At 32.0% G+C, this 13,879-nt stretch overlaps 1 protein-coding gene across 1 annotated transcript; it reads right to left on the reverse strand.

The window, feature by feature from the left end:
• Nucleotides 1–205: 205 nt before the first annotated feature.
• Nucleotides 206–12,865, reverse strand: LOC105627748 (myelin regulatory factor-like protein). Its single transcript, XM_012209031.1, has 18 exons — nucleotides 12,739–12,865; nucleotides 8,698–8,791; nucleotides 5,276–5,497; nucleotides 4,853–4,944; nucleotides 4,471–4,778; nucleotides 4,129–4,392; nucleotides 3,743–3,921; nucleotides 3,458–3,674; nucleotides 3,231–3,389; nucleotides 2,783–3,109; nucleotides 2,442–2,701; nucleotides 2,009–2,356; nucleotides 1,735–1,909; nucleotides 1,542–1,617; nucleotides 1,289–1,404; nucleotides 950–1,203; nucleotides 659–878; nucleotides 206–489 (listed from the first exon to the last, which is right to left on the reverse strand). Exons 1-18 carry the CDS (start codon nucleotides 12,863–12,865, stop codon nucleotides 412–414), a joined length of 3,516 nt encoding a protein of 1,171 aa, XP_012064421.1. The 3' UTR covers nucleotides 206–411.
• Between the last annotated feature and the right edge of the window lie 1,014 nt (nucleotides 12,866–13,879).

Here is a 13,879-nt window from a genome sequence, read left to right on the forward strand (position 1 = left end):
TGTGTGTGTGTGTGTGTGTGTGTGTGTGTGTGTGTGTGTGTGTGTGTGTGTGCGTGTGTGTGTGTGTGTGTGTGTGTGTGTGTGTTCGCGCATATACATATTATATATGTATATTTGTATATGTATGTATGTACGATTTGTTCACTATCTAGAGAAATTTCCTACACAATGACATGTGTTACGTTAACTGTAAATGAAAATTATGTATATTTTATGTTTAATTTATTAGTAAATAATATACTATGTACTGCAATACAATATGATATATAAAATACAAGAGTAAACTATGAAAAGCAGAGGACAGATTACAAAGGCACAAAGGTTTCATATAGAAGAGAGAAATCTAACTTTTGTTGGATATCTAAAAACGTATAAGTTTCTTAAAGAGTGTGCTGTACAAGGAGAGAATATTCATTGTTCTTCGCAGTCTCGATAAAAATGCAATGTAAATTCCAAATAATCGACATCATGTTTACTCTTGCAAATATTCTGTAATAAAATAATATGATTAGATTATGTTATCCGATGTTAAATGCATTAAGAATTTCAAATATATTGTAATGTCTTCATTCTACTACATTTTACAAAATATTTACTATTGTAAATATTTTGTAAAATATATATCATAAATTATTAATCTTCATAATAAAATAATTACCTCTTGAGGTTGCATTGTAGGTATTCGAAACTTTAAAGTTTTCCTAAGGTAATGAGCGACATCAAGAGGAAAGGATTGATCACCCGGTTGATTGTTACTTTCGATATACTGAGATTGTTGCTGCATAGTATAGCTCCAACCACATATCATTGTTTCGTCTATACCAGAGTTTGATGAAAAGGGACACTGCTGTACAATTTGCCAATACCACGGCATACCGCTATAAAAAAAAACGATTAATATACTATCAAAATTAAATATACATAAAGTGTACACACATGCGTGCCTTACACAAAATGTAATGTTAAATGCGTATCTGGCATATGTTTCGATAAAGGTACAATGCAACTAATATTGTTGGGTGCATCTGGTGACGATGGAGAGCAATATCTTTGATCCAAAGACGTGTTAAAATTTTTTGCTACTACGAATAATTGTGGTCTAGGTTCTGGTGGTAATGATCCTGCGGCATTGCTAGCGACTTCTCCCCAATCTCCACCACCAGTTTCTCGTCTTGTTCGTTTATGTAAATACTTATAATTTGTCTGTAAGATACACAAATATATTTAATTTATCTTTTTTTGTTATGATCTATCCAATGTAATAATAATTTAAGAAAAGAATTTGTACCTCTTTCACAAGAGTTTGAGTACTAGGATCAGATGGACTAATACCATTTTGGAAACTCTTACTTAATTTTCGTTTCTCTTCATGTGGCATACTTAATGGCTGTTCCAAATGATCTGCTAAAAATAATCAAATAAAGCTCATACAATACTACATTTTGAATTATAAAACATAAATGTAATAAAACATAAGTATAAAACATAAATGATTCATCAGCATTATATTTTAATGAACTTAACAAAACAGGTAGACTTACAAATGGATTTTTTTTCTGGTGGATGATCAGGCTGGGGATCTTCTAACTGATGAATCTCAGCTGTGCAACAATATACCTAAAATATAAACATTTTGTAATAAATATTATAGATTGTGTATCTATAAGTATGTACATACAGATATATACACATCAGTAACATTTAAGTGAATAGTATTGATAAGTTCTTGAGTACCTGACATGGACTTTCGAGTTCAGTAAAATGTGCGGGACACTCTTCAGGTCTTCCTAAAGGAATTGGACCTTTATTAACAGATGAAGAATCTATATCTGAGCCTTGATCGTTTTCATCCACATTGCTTGGAACAGCACCTGCACCATTTCTACTAAGCCAATTTCCCGGGAATTCGCTACAATATATTATTAGTATAATATTTTTAATAAATCTATGTATAACAAAATGTTTTCTTTCGTAATAACATTATTTAAAAAATTAATATTTTACTGACTTATTTTTTTCATGTTTAGGTTGAGGACCTGGATGGCTCATCGGATACCATGTTATTTCCTGAGAGTATAATTGTTGTTTTGTGTGCGGAGGAGGTGTGGTAAGAGAATTACTTTTGATAGATAATCCTCCATCTAATTCTCTTGTATATGATCCTTGCTTAGTATAGAAGGGGGATAATGTACTATGTAATAACGAATTATATCGATGATCATAATTAGAAGTGGTAGACATTGTCGGTGGATGAGCCGGGCCAATAGCCAACATTCCATTGCTTGCCATGGCAGACCATTCAACGGTACTACGTTTTTGATATTCTAAGAAATATAATGTTGCCATTGCAACAAGACTGAAAATAATAGTGTCAATTAATTAAATGTTCGAGAAAAAACGAAATCAGATTAAAATTAAAGTAAAGCTAGAGAAATAATTACCAAAATGCCATGATGAGAATAAGTATAACAATAATAATTTGAATAAATTTATTACTGCAGAGAAGTTCTTCCTCCCTTTCGAGCCTTTTTGTCTTTCCGTGCAAAGATGATTTATTATTGATAGATGATGAATATTTATTGCCTGATATACTAGATACTGTGCTGATAGAACTCTTTAGACTATCACCTCTTTTCAATTTCGCTAATCGTTTATTTATTCTTTCTAATTGATCTATTCTCGTTTCTAAACTGTCTGTCACCTGTAATAAATCGATTATATAATTAGGTAAAAAATAAAATATCTTATATAACTGTATGAGAGACTGACAAACGATTTTTACCTTGCATAATTCCTTGACAGCACCAACGTTCTCCATAAATATTCTCTCCTTATTTACTACTAAGAAATTTTCAATTCTCTGACCATTTGGCAGGACTATATCACCTGCCGGCAACACCGCTTCCGGTAGAATTTGCTGAACTTCTTGCGCTATGACACCGGTATCTTCCTGTTTAATATCCAGACCTGAATGTTGTGCGAATTCTGGAGCGTATCGATAACGAACAACGCGTAATTGTTGTACGTTTCGTAATTGTTCGCGCGTATCCACTTCTTGAACACTCTGTTTCGCTCTCACGTCGCTAGGTTGAACGATATGACCGGTTACCTATGTGATATATTACATTTAATGATGTATTATTACGCAACTAAATTACTTAACATTATATCTAATTTCACTCTCAGTGACAATAAATATGTAATTATGCGTAAATAAGGAAGTCGCGTACTTTCATGTTGCCATGTACAACGAGAGCTTCATCCGGTCTATCCGTATTAATTCCAACTCTGCCAGCATGATATACACTATCCGGAGCTGCTCCTCTCTGCCACCCACCTTCAGCACCCACACCAGTGCCTTCTGATTCAAATTGTCCTGGGTTACTCGCCTATAATGCAACGTATGACAATTAATTTCGGTTCTATATGGAACAATTCCATCATTGATTTTACATACTCTAACAATTATACGTTCCGATGCGTGAGCCACTACTTGATAACTGGCTTGATCTGCAGTATGAGCATGTAATCCAACAACCAAATGGAAATACCTTTGATCCGGATTTGGTTTTCCCTTCTTACGCATATTATTGCTCGTAGTTTCGCTAAAGTGCAAGCGACCAACCGTCACTTTTGTAACACGTTCGCCGCCTAATTCAACTCTGTAATGCAATCTACAGCATAATCCAACTGTATTTAATTATATTATTGATTTATACATAGCATCGATATATAAACTCACGTTACAGGATGGAATGGTTTCTTGCTTCTATCACTTTGACTTTGTTCGACTCTAATCGTTTGTGATGGAGATTCCACTTTAACTCCATAGAAATGTAGTTGAAAACCGCTTATTTTTTTTAGACCTTCACCAGTCCTTACAAATACGGCTTCCCCTTGAAGTTGCGCGTGGCATGTTATCTAAAAATATAACAATTGCAAAGATTGTTATTTAAAAATAAAAATTTATATATAATTTTGATAACACACACACATATTAGGTATGGGAAAAAGTTCGTGGCGTTTTTCCCGTTAGATGGCATTAAAAAAACGCCACGAACTTTTTCCCACGCCTAACATATTGATATATTTAGATTCAGAAAAATTATATTTTTAATTCTGCAATACCTGAAAATGATTCTTCTTCTGACAAACAAAAGCATCGTCCGAATTGCTAAAATTAAATCCTTTATCGGCATCCACTCTATAATGTGGTACCGGCAACTCTTTGAGATTATGATCGCAAAGAACGTGCCAAGATGTTTGCTGGAAAGGATGGAACCGAATACACTGATAACTTGCATCGATGTAATTGCTATCAGCGACTTCATCGTTATCCAACACTGCGCTACTGCTGCTGCAACTGTGTTCTACAGTACCCAGTTCGGGTTCCTGAAAAATAACAATTGCAACTAATAATCCAAATTAAAAAAAAAGAAACAATCAAAATTACGAATAAAATGCAAGCACCTGTTTGACGTGGATAAGGCCATCTTGACTGAGTTTCCTCTTCTTTGGGATCGATTGCAAAGGGGAGTATAACGTGTTAATGCCAGACGGACTATGTTCATGCGATAAAGGCACCAAAGGAGGTCCTATCTGGGCTTGCGTAGGAAGATTCGACGTTCCCGATGTAAGATGGGATGTCAGAACCGGTGTTAACAATAGAGGATCCGTTGCCGTCGCAGGCAATGTTCTCGGAGAAGGTGGTAGCAAGTTAGGAGGATACTGATTATTCTGATGATGTAAAAGTATCTCTTGCAGAGCTGCTTTTTGATCTATAATTATAGGCAACTGTAGATTTTTTATAATTGTCTCGTAAATGTTCTTATGCAAGCGTATTTATACTCACGTGGCGAATGTACATGTTGAGTGTCATTATGTCCCGGCGGTGAGTACGGTGGCTCACTTCCGCTATCCGGTGGACTTTCCGGTAGCGCGTGTCTGGAAAGCGATGGTCCAGATTTTCATCGAATCATTAAATCGCTACAAGAGATATGTCGTTTTTCTGTACAGAAAAACTCTACAGAAGTCACGTTTAATCCAGTGTAATCTAAAATCTTTATTATTTAAAAACTATAATATTTAAAAACTATAATAGAATTGTGGAACTGGTGTAATTTCATCGAATTTTATTCCTCATTTCGTGATATACAGGAAGATAGAGACTCATGTCGATTTTTGTGAATAAACATAGATATTAATTTAGCTCCCATAAACGTGACGAAACCACAGTTGTTTTATTGTCAGTTTTATTTTTCGGAGTTCAACTTACGGGTGAACATACGCCTGCGGATCTTTGTAGCCATTATTGGGTACCGTCGTGGTACCGGAAGCACACGCTATCGAAACTGGATGAGCCTGCGTCATCTGCGGCGAAGGTAGGCGCGGTGGTTGCTGTTGGGCGACCGGCTGCGACGTAGGTGCCTCGATTCGGCCACCGTGGGGTATCGTTCCACCTCCATTTTCGTTGTGGGCAAGGGTGTCCGCGAAATATCTAAACATAGAATGAATTTTTCATCCAGCTTAGCTCCTATTTTACCTTTTTTTTGTTTCATTATTTCTAGAGTCGTACTATTTGCTATATATTTAGACTATTTAGAGATACCTGATATGTGTATAAAGATGCAGAAAACATTTTGATAGAAGTCGGTATGTATGCTACGTCAACATCTTTTTTATTGATCTTTCAAGAGCTATGCATGCCGAGACCGCGACTGCACATTGAATTTGCAAAACACGAGATATCGTTATCGCCTGAATCACAGTTCGGTAGTGTACAGCGGTAAATGATGCTTCGCGCTGCATCTCGCATTGAGTTTTCTCAACTCGCAGAATTCGTGAGAGTTTAATTAATGGTACCGATTCTATTATGTAGTTTTTATCGAAGAAAGATTCGCGGCAGCAATCTGCTATGCAATCATCTATGAATTTTCCACGAATTCTTGATTAAAATACGGTAACCAGGAACGTTCGATAACAATCCACAATCTCCAACAATCACGTTAAAAAAATCATGTAAAATACCTGTTCCTACTTATTGCATAAGCTGTTGTAATTATATCGTCAATCGAATGGAAATTTCTGATTCTTTTAAATATAAATTGTGCCTATCATTGTCTTTTTTATTTATTATCTCTTGTTACATATGGTTTTTACCATGATATCTCGTGCGTTATTTCATATTATTTCGTAATGAATGCAACTATAGAATTGAAAAATAAATATATATTTCTACATGGCGTATCCCTTTTTTTAAATGACAATTCCGTATAAAATCATTTCGCGTATAAATTCATTTGAATCGCTACTATGAATTTTCTCCGCTTATCTAACTAACTGTTTTTTTTTTTAAAATAACATATCTATTGCGTATCGATCACGATGCATACACGTGTACACTTCGAAATACATACAGAAACACATAAGTAATAAATAACAAAGAGAAAGAGAAAAGCATGCGGAAATCAATAATTAAGTAATTAAAAAATTTAAGATAAAGACCTGTTCCTAAAAGATGAAAAAATTTAAAAAATACATAAACATAAAAAGTATTTAATATTTTAAAATACTAAACTAACAAATTAGGATTTACTATTGTTGAATAAATAGTATACGAATCGCTTGGACAAGAATAAAATTTTATCTTTTTTCTCGGTTAATCCGGTCGTTGTGCGATGATCCCGAGAGTCTTTTAATGGAAGACGAGTGCTGGAAGTCGAATTAGCAGGGTTAACGCAGTGTGCACGCTGTGATTCCATCAATTCCGTTCCGTCTGCCTCTGTCATTATATCATTACACCTCTGCGGTTGTTATCTGCCTGAATATCTGTCTGCGGACTGAATATACATATGCGTACGTACGACTGTGTGCGTATAAAGAATGGCTGGATGCGTTTCCTGGTGTACGCGATTACGTCAATATGCGATCAGGTCTGGAATAAGATGTTTTCGTGCCCGAAGCCAAATGGGAGGCTGAGAGCCAGCCATATCAGCTCGCGCGTTATTATTATTTATTTAAAGCATCAACTTTAATTTCTTATTCTTTAAACTTCTTATTTTTTATTTAAACTTCTTATTTTCCACTTGAGAAATTACAATGACAACAATACAATAATATAAAACGATATTTTGTAGCGATACGAGTATCCATTACGCTAATATATAAACATATTTGATATATATGTATATATATATATATATATATATATATATATATGTATATATACACAATTAAATACTCTGTAATTAATAATTGATTTAATCAACTATTTATTATCAAATAAATTGATTATTCTGAAATTCTTGATCTGATTGTAAATGAAATATAGCCATAGACATCATCAGTATAAAAATGTAAAAATCACTGATTTGAAATGTTATTATACATAAAGCTAAAAGGATTGCTCTAAAAAACAATTTTCGAGACAATATGGAATTTTAAATTCGTACGTGTCGATATATGTCTATGTGGCAATTATCAAGGTCAGCGCATGTTGCATCAACATTCATTGATTAACATACGTTTATTGTAATACTTAACACGTATACTTAACACATTTTTTATTTTAATTTTTTTTAATTTAAATTATATGATCTGTACTTATCGCAATTTATATATAACGCTGCTTGGCTTTCTTACGATCTTAAAAAATTTCTTACTCTTCAATTGAGTATAGTTAGTCAAATGTTTAATTTTTACAGAGTGAGAATTTATACGCGACAACTGTATCTCGAACTTTTTTGTTAGGCTCTTCTCGTTTGTACTACGCAGAATATCTAAAACATTTCATACAAATAATTTCACGTGTATTTATACTGGCAATGAGACAGGAAAAATATATATCTTTTTTTTAATTGCTCGTTTCATATGCACTGCTGTAAATATGCGAAGAAAATTATTAAAATGTGTCACAGAAGGCAATTTGAATTAATAAAATTTAAATATTGTCAATAGTAACAATTTCTATAATAATCGTCATGATATGATGACAAAATACATAGTATCTAGATGGAGCATAGTGTCTAGATGGAGCAATTTAGAAATTTAGTCTGATACATCATGTCGTTCGCAGGAAACGCGTGCTCGTGCTGTTGGACGGCAGAAACGTATTATCTGAATTCGTTAATTATCATAATTTGAGAAGGCGCCAATATGAGCGTCGAAAATGTCATGTCTGCAGAATTTTGCAAAATTTTGCATTTTGCAGTTCGCATTACACATATATATTTTTGGAATATTTTGTAAATCTATAATTTCAATTTGCAGAATTATCTTCAAATTTGTTGATAAATCAAAAAGCGTTTCTAAATTTTGATGCGACATATTGATATGTAACATATGAATGAGGAGCAATGTTTCGCCACGTTCGACTAAAAGGATTCATTAATGTGACTTTAATAGATTTATTAATGTAAATTGGCATTAGCATTCTGACAAACAACAATTCAAGTTTTGCGATCATCGCGCTGGCGATACGCATTACGGACGTGTGACGAACACGCGCGTTGTAGGCGTTAACCATGGCTTCCAAATGTGGTTAAAACTTCGTCATCAGATTGAACGCTTCAACGTCCGAGATCAAGTTTCTTGTCTAATCGGTAGATTTTCTTTTTTTTTTTTTACAATCAGTTCAAGATGAAAATGAAAATAACAACGATCATATAAACGTGCAAAGTTAATACTCTTCGAACTCACGTCGCAGGTTGTTCGCTATCACTGTTGATGAAGTCCTCCAATTGCGAAAAATCCAAGGCTTCATTGTCTATTCCCCCGACGAAATCGCCACGTCCTGAAAAAAGGATTAAAAATTTCACATTAAGATAACAATAAATTGTTTTTGTTATAAATACGTACGTAATATTATAATTTCTAGTTTCTAATTGTAGATTTGTAGTCAATATGAAAGCATGTCCATTTCGATAATATATATTCATTCTACAATATTGTTTAACATAAAATATATAATTATAAATCTTACAAAATTGTTGCTATGCGCCTATTTCAAACATACACGTAAAATGATTGTCGTCGTCATTTGTTGCATCATAAGTTGCAAGAGTTCATGTGAGAAATGCATCTACATGGGAAAGAGATTTCAAGTAAGGCATATTGTAAGTTACCGTCCCTGATAGTTTTTAGTGAGGGAGAAAGTTGATTTATTGAATGGATACGAACAAATTTCACGGATGATTGCGACTAGAAGACGACACAGTTGAATGAACAAAGCGTCAACGGGCGAGGGAAAACAGTAGCGCGAACAACCGAATTTTTTTACAACAGTTCCTAAATTCCACGTATATCGTCCGATGGAAATGTCTGTTTTTAAAATCAAAGTTATAAGAAATGATCTATCAGATTTACAATTTTCTCACAATTGAAATTGCGCAAGACTAAAGAAAAAACTTACCAACTTGGCAAAATCTAAAAATCCTAAAGCAATCACTGGTCTCCCTAATCAACATTGAACCTGTTTTGAAATGTAGAAACGCAAGCATGTATATACTTAAGCGCTTAAGACTACAAGCAAAGCGTTGTAATACGTTACTTCCGGTCAAACATTCATAAACGTTTAAGCCGAACATTGGGAGCCGAGAGTAAGGACACTTTTCAAGTGAATAACGAGATGTAACATTGCGTCGCGTCGTTTCGTCGAAGTTTTCCAGTATTAGAACAATTATTGATCGTCGCGTTATCAATATTTAATGTTACGCAATATAAAGCTGGAGAATCATTCTTATTTCGAATTGTTACATTTTATCGAAATTGTATAAAAATAGTAGTAATAGTTTATTTTATATTATGAAACAATTTTGTAAAAACAAAATTTATTATATGAAGAAAGTTTAAAAAATAAAAATTATAAAAGTGAAAAATTTAAGTAATAATGTAAGCGCACAATATTATTTAATATTTAAAGCATATTTTTAGAATATTAAATGTACCATTATACTAGACATAATAATATTGTACGCCTATAGGGAAATGATAAATATATACGGCAAAATAACTTAATTATTGAAATCAACATATACTAGTCGACCAGGTTGAACAAACGCGATGTTTCAAATTTTTTTCACGTAAAGATGCTAATTATGGATTTTCTGATTTTCAGTGATCTCGTAGGGCAACAAGTTTTTGATTTTTGATAAATAACGAATTAATAAACCAAAAATAATTATATTATACATCAATATTATGAAAATTAATGAAAATAACCGGAACAACAACATTCTCTTCGATAATGCTTTCAATAGTTCGAAGTATTTCAAAAACTGGCTTAAAATTTTATAGCATTTTTACTCATTTTTAACAATAAGTATCTTTCTTTGCTATTGATTGCAATAAAAGCTACCATTTTTAAATAATCAAGCAAATGAAGTCTAGGATGTGCATGGCGCTTACGGCGTTTACGGAAAGAGTTGGAGGGGTAAGTTACGAGGGTAGATGAGTCGTTGCCAGCCAACCCTTTATCGAGGTATCGACCAAACACCGCCTCTCTGAGCATGTCGTTTAAATCTGAATATCATTACACCAATATGCACCAAATATGCGTAGTTATAAATTAGCGAAATTATTATTGATACATAAAAATTAGAATTAGTATTATTTTGTGAAAAACTGTAAAGAATTTTCTCTTAGAATTTATCCTGGAAATATGGTAGCTGTGATACAATACAAAATTTTAAAGATTTTTAACATGTACTTTAGTAAAATTAATCAAATATATTTATTATTTTATATTTATTATTTTATATTTTATTGTAGTTTTATTAGTGAATGAGAAAAAATTAGTACATAAAATTCTTCGAAATACAATGTTGTCCACGATCGTATTTTCAGGGCAAACTCTAAGAAAACATTCTTTCCATGAATTTTTAATTTTTTAATACATAAATATTTCTATTAAAATATTTATTATTTTTATTTATATATGTATATTATATATGTTAGTAGATACACATGAATAAAAAATTATTAAAAAAAAATGAAACATAGCAAAATACTTTATATAATATTTTATTCACAGTAAATCAGAATTAATTGCAGTTCGATTGATAACATAAAGAAATGTTACTTTCACTAAACATAATTATATACATCTTTTCTCATCGCGTAATGTGTAGGAATGTTAATTTTAGTTGAAATCTCCAATCCCGGGTAAAACAATTTGTGTAATAAATGCGCTTATTCCAATCAAGTTTCGAATGATGTAAAAAGACTTATGTATAAAGACGTATGTAGGCTTTCGACCTCTATGCCTGACAACCACTTTCTCCGGCAAAGCAAATAGAAATGCATCATGGACAGTGACTTGTCTATGAAAATTGACCGGCTTTCATCCTTCGCAATAAAATATAGAGAAATACAGAAATGTTTATAACTATTGTAATCCACATAGCGATAGAAAGTAATACTAACGCATCTATGCACTATTATCATATTATTCTTGCGACACGTGTACCGTAACGATCGTATCGTAAACGTTTAAACAGAGGAAGTTAATCGAAACCCAGTTGTCGATTTCAGCCCTTAATCGTAGGGTTCATGCAGCTGCCATATCGTAAGGACTGTGCAAATCCGATGGAGTCCCACCTGAGGTCTAAATGATTAGCAGGGTGCAGCATTTTTTTTCACGGCCATTAAGAGGTTTTCGAGGGGTCCGAACAAGTTGTGGACAGGTGTTAAACTACTGTTCATGATCATGAATATATCGATATCTATCCTGCATACCTTTGACAACTTTGACATAATTATGTTTATTATATAAAAATTAAATAAAATAATAATTTTTAATCAGCAAGAATGACATAAACGAACAAATGTAATTAATGAAGTCAGGATTAATGTATAATATATCACAGAATTTTCCTTCCTCTACTAAAAAATTTTATTTAAAAGAAAAAAGTAATTTTTCTTATTTATTATAGAATTAATCGATCAAGCCATGCGCATTGAAAACAATAATATAATTTCAAAAATTAATAATAAAATATTTTAAGGATCAATTAATATCAATATCTAGTCTCGATTGCATTCGGCGCTTTTTAATTTATTTGAATTAAGAAATGATTACGGGATATTTACTAAATCGTTTTAAAACCAAATTTCAAAAATAAATAAATCAGGATCGACAACTATGTTGCATCGACTTCATTCATTATTTTAAATTCAATAACTATATCATTGTAATTTTCTAATGTCAATTCCAAAAATAAAAAAATTATCTCTTTATATAACTTATTTTCCGATATTCTACGACAAATGTCTGTTTCGAATAAATACGAAAAAATCAATTTCTGAGATGTAAGGAAAAACACCGATTAGCATTTTTACTTCAACTATATATATCTTAGGAATTATTTTTTTTCATTAAAAATAAATCCGTATATTTTTGAAAAAACGATTTTAAATTTCATGATTACGACTTTGTAACTTTATTGTTTTGTGTTCTATGATTTCTAAAATTAACATAATCAACAGTCGAATTTTACTTTCGTTTAGAAATAAAAATTAAATCTAAATTAAAAGTTAGGAAGATTAATAAAATGAGCAACCACAAGATGTGTATATCTTGACATCTTAAAATTGTTAAACTTGTTCTGTGGGCTTTTATCCTTTATATCTAATTTTAATACTAGCTATTACATAATGTTTTTGCTATAAATAAAATCTGTAATTACAACAATTCCTAAAATAGCACTCTGTTACATAAATTTTGCATTAATATTCGATTACCTGCTACGTTGAGTAAACGACGAGCGTTAACTTGATTGATAATATTAGCATCTTCATGATGATCGTTTGGATGATTTCGTCCATTTTGATCATTAGACTGATGCTGAAGTGCCCACGAAAATTCCATGGCGACGGAAATATTTTAATAAACTTGTATCACTCTCGAAAAATTGTCTGAGATATAAGACTAGACTTTATAAGATGACACTTCATCGCTATGTAATAAATGTCGCGAAAAATTGAATTAACTTAAGACATTTAATCTAATCTAAATAAATGTCACTTTGCATATAATTTGTTCAGATATCATGAGTCTTTACATTTTACATAGCACTTCATAATTTTTTTTCCACGAAAATATTCCAATTAAACATAGGTTATTAAAATTCGTTCGTCACAAATTCGCGACAAGATATTCCAATGACGGAATATTGACGATACTTCGAGATGGTAATTTATATAAAGTTAGTATTGAATCTCTCTTTTTAATTGTCTGTCGCAAAAATGAGATCGCTCATAGTCCTGGTTTTCTAGTTGGGCAACGAAACACAACAGTCTGCGGTAGTTCACAACTTAATCGCAGGTCTCCTTCATCGGAGGGCTCCATTACCTCCACCATATTCCAAGTATAGAGGGGATTTTCTCTTTGACTGGAGGGCGGCGCTTATTTCAGACTGAAAGGGGTGGTTATACGCAGCCCCTTTCTTCGATATGTACTATCATACATAAGACGTTATACGAATTTAAAGATTAATTTTTCTTATAAATTACAATTAATGTTTTTCTTTCGTTATGAATTCAGATATCGATTATCAATTAACTAACAATAAGACTTGATATTTAAATTACGTATCTAACAATAGATGACCGAATAACTTATCACGCACGATTGGAATATAGTATATAAAATTAAGATACTTTATATTCATTTGTAATAGGTATATTATTCTAAGAAAAAGCGAAATAATATGATTAATTCTAAAACGATTTCAGCTAATTCATACAAAATTAAATCATCAACTGGTATCAATTTTTAACAATTAATTTTTTGATAAACTATTTTCTTCTTTATATACACAATTATAATGATTATGTATACAGAAATATAAAAAAATAGAAAATATACACAATTGTACACATA

The sequence above is a fragment of the Atta cephalotes genome (assembly GCF_000143395.1).
Source record: "Atta cephalotes unplaced genomic scaffold scaffold00001, whole genome shotgun sequence".
Taxonomy (NCBI): domain Eukaryota; kingdom Metazoa; phylum Arthropoda; class Insecta; order Hymenoptera; family Formicidae; genus Atta; species Atta cephalotes.

Excerpts from the sequence above, each read along its gene's own strand:
- LOC105627748 (XM_012209031.1), bottom strand. The coding sequence starts at position 12,865 with ATGGAATTTTCGTGGGCACTTCAGCATCAGTCTAATGATCAAAATGGA. Across the intron at positions 3,675-3,742 it reads AAACCATTCCATCCTGTAAC|ATTGCATTACAGAGTTGAAT; the intron begins GTGAGTTTATAT and ends ATTATGCTGTAG. Across the intron at positions 490-658 it reads CTACAATGCAACCTCAAGAG|AATATTTGCAAGAGTAAACA; the intron begins GTAATTATTTTA and ends ATTTTATTACAG.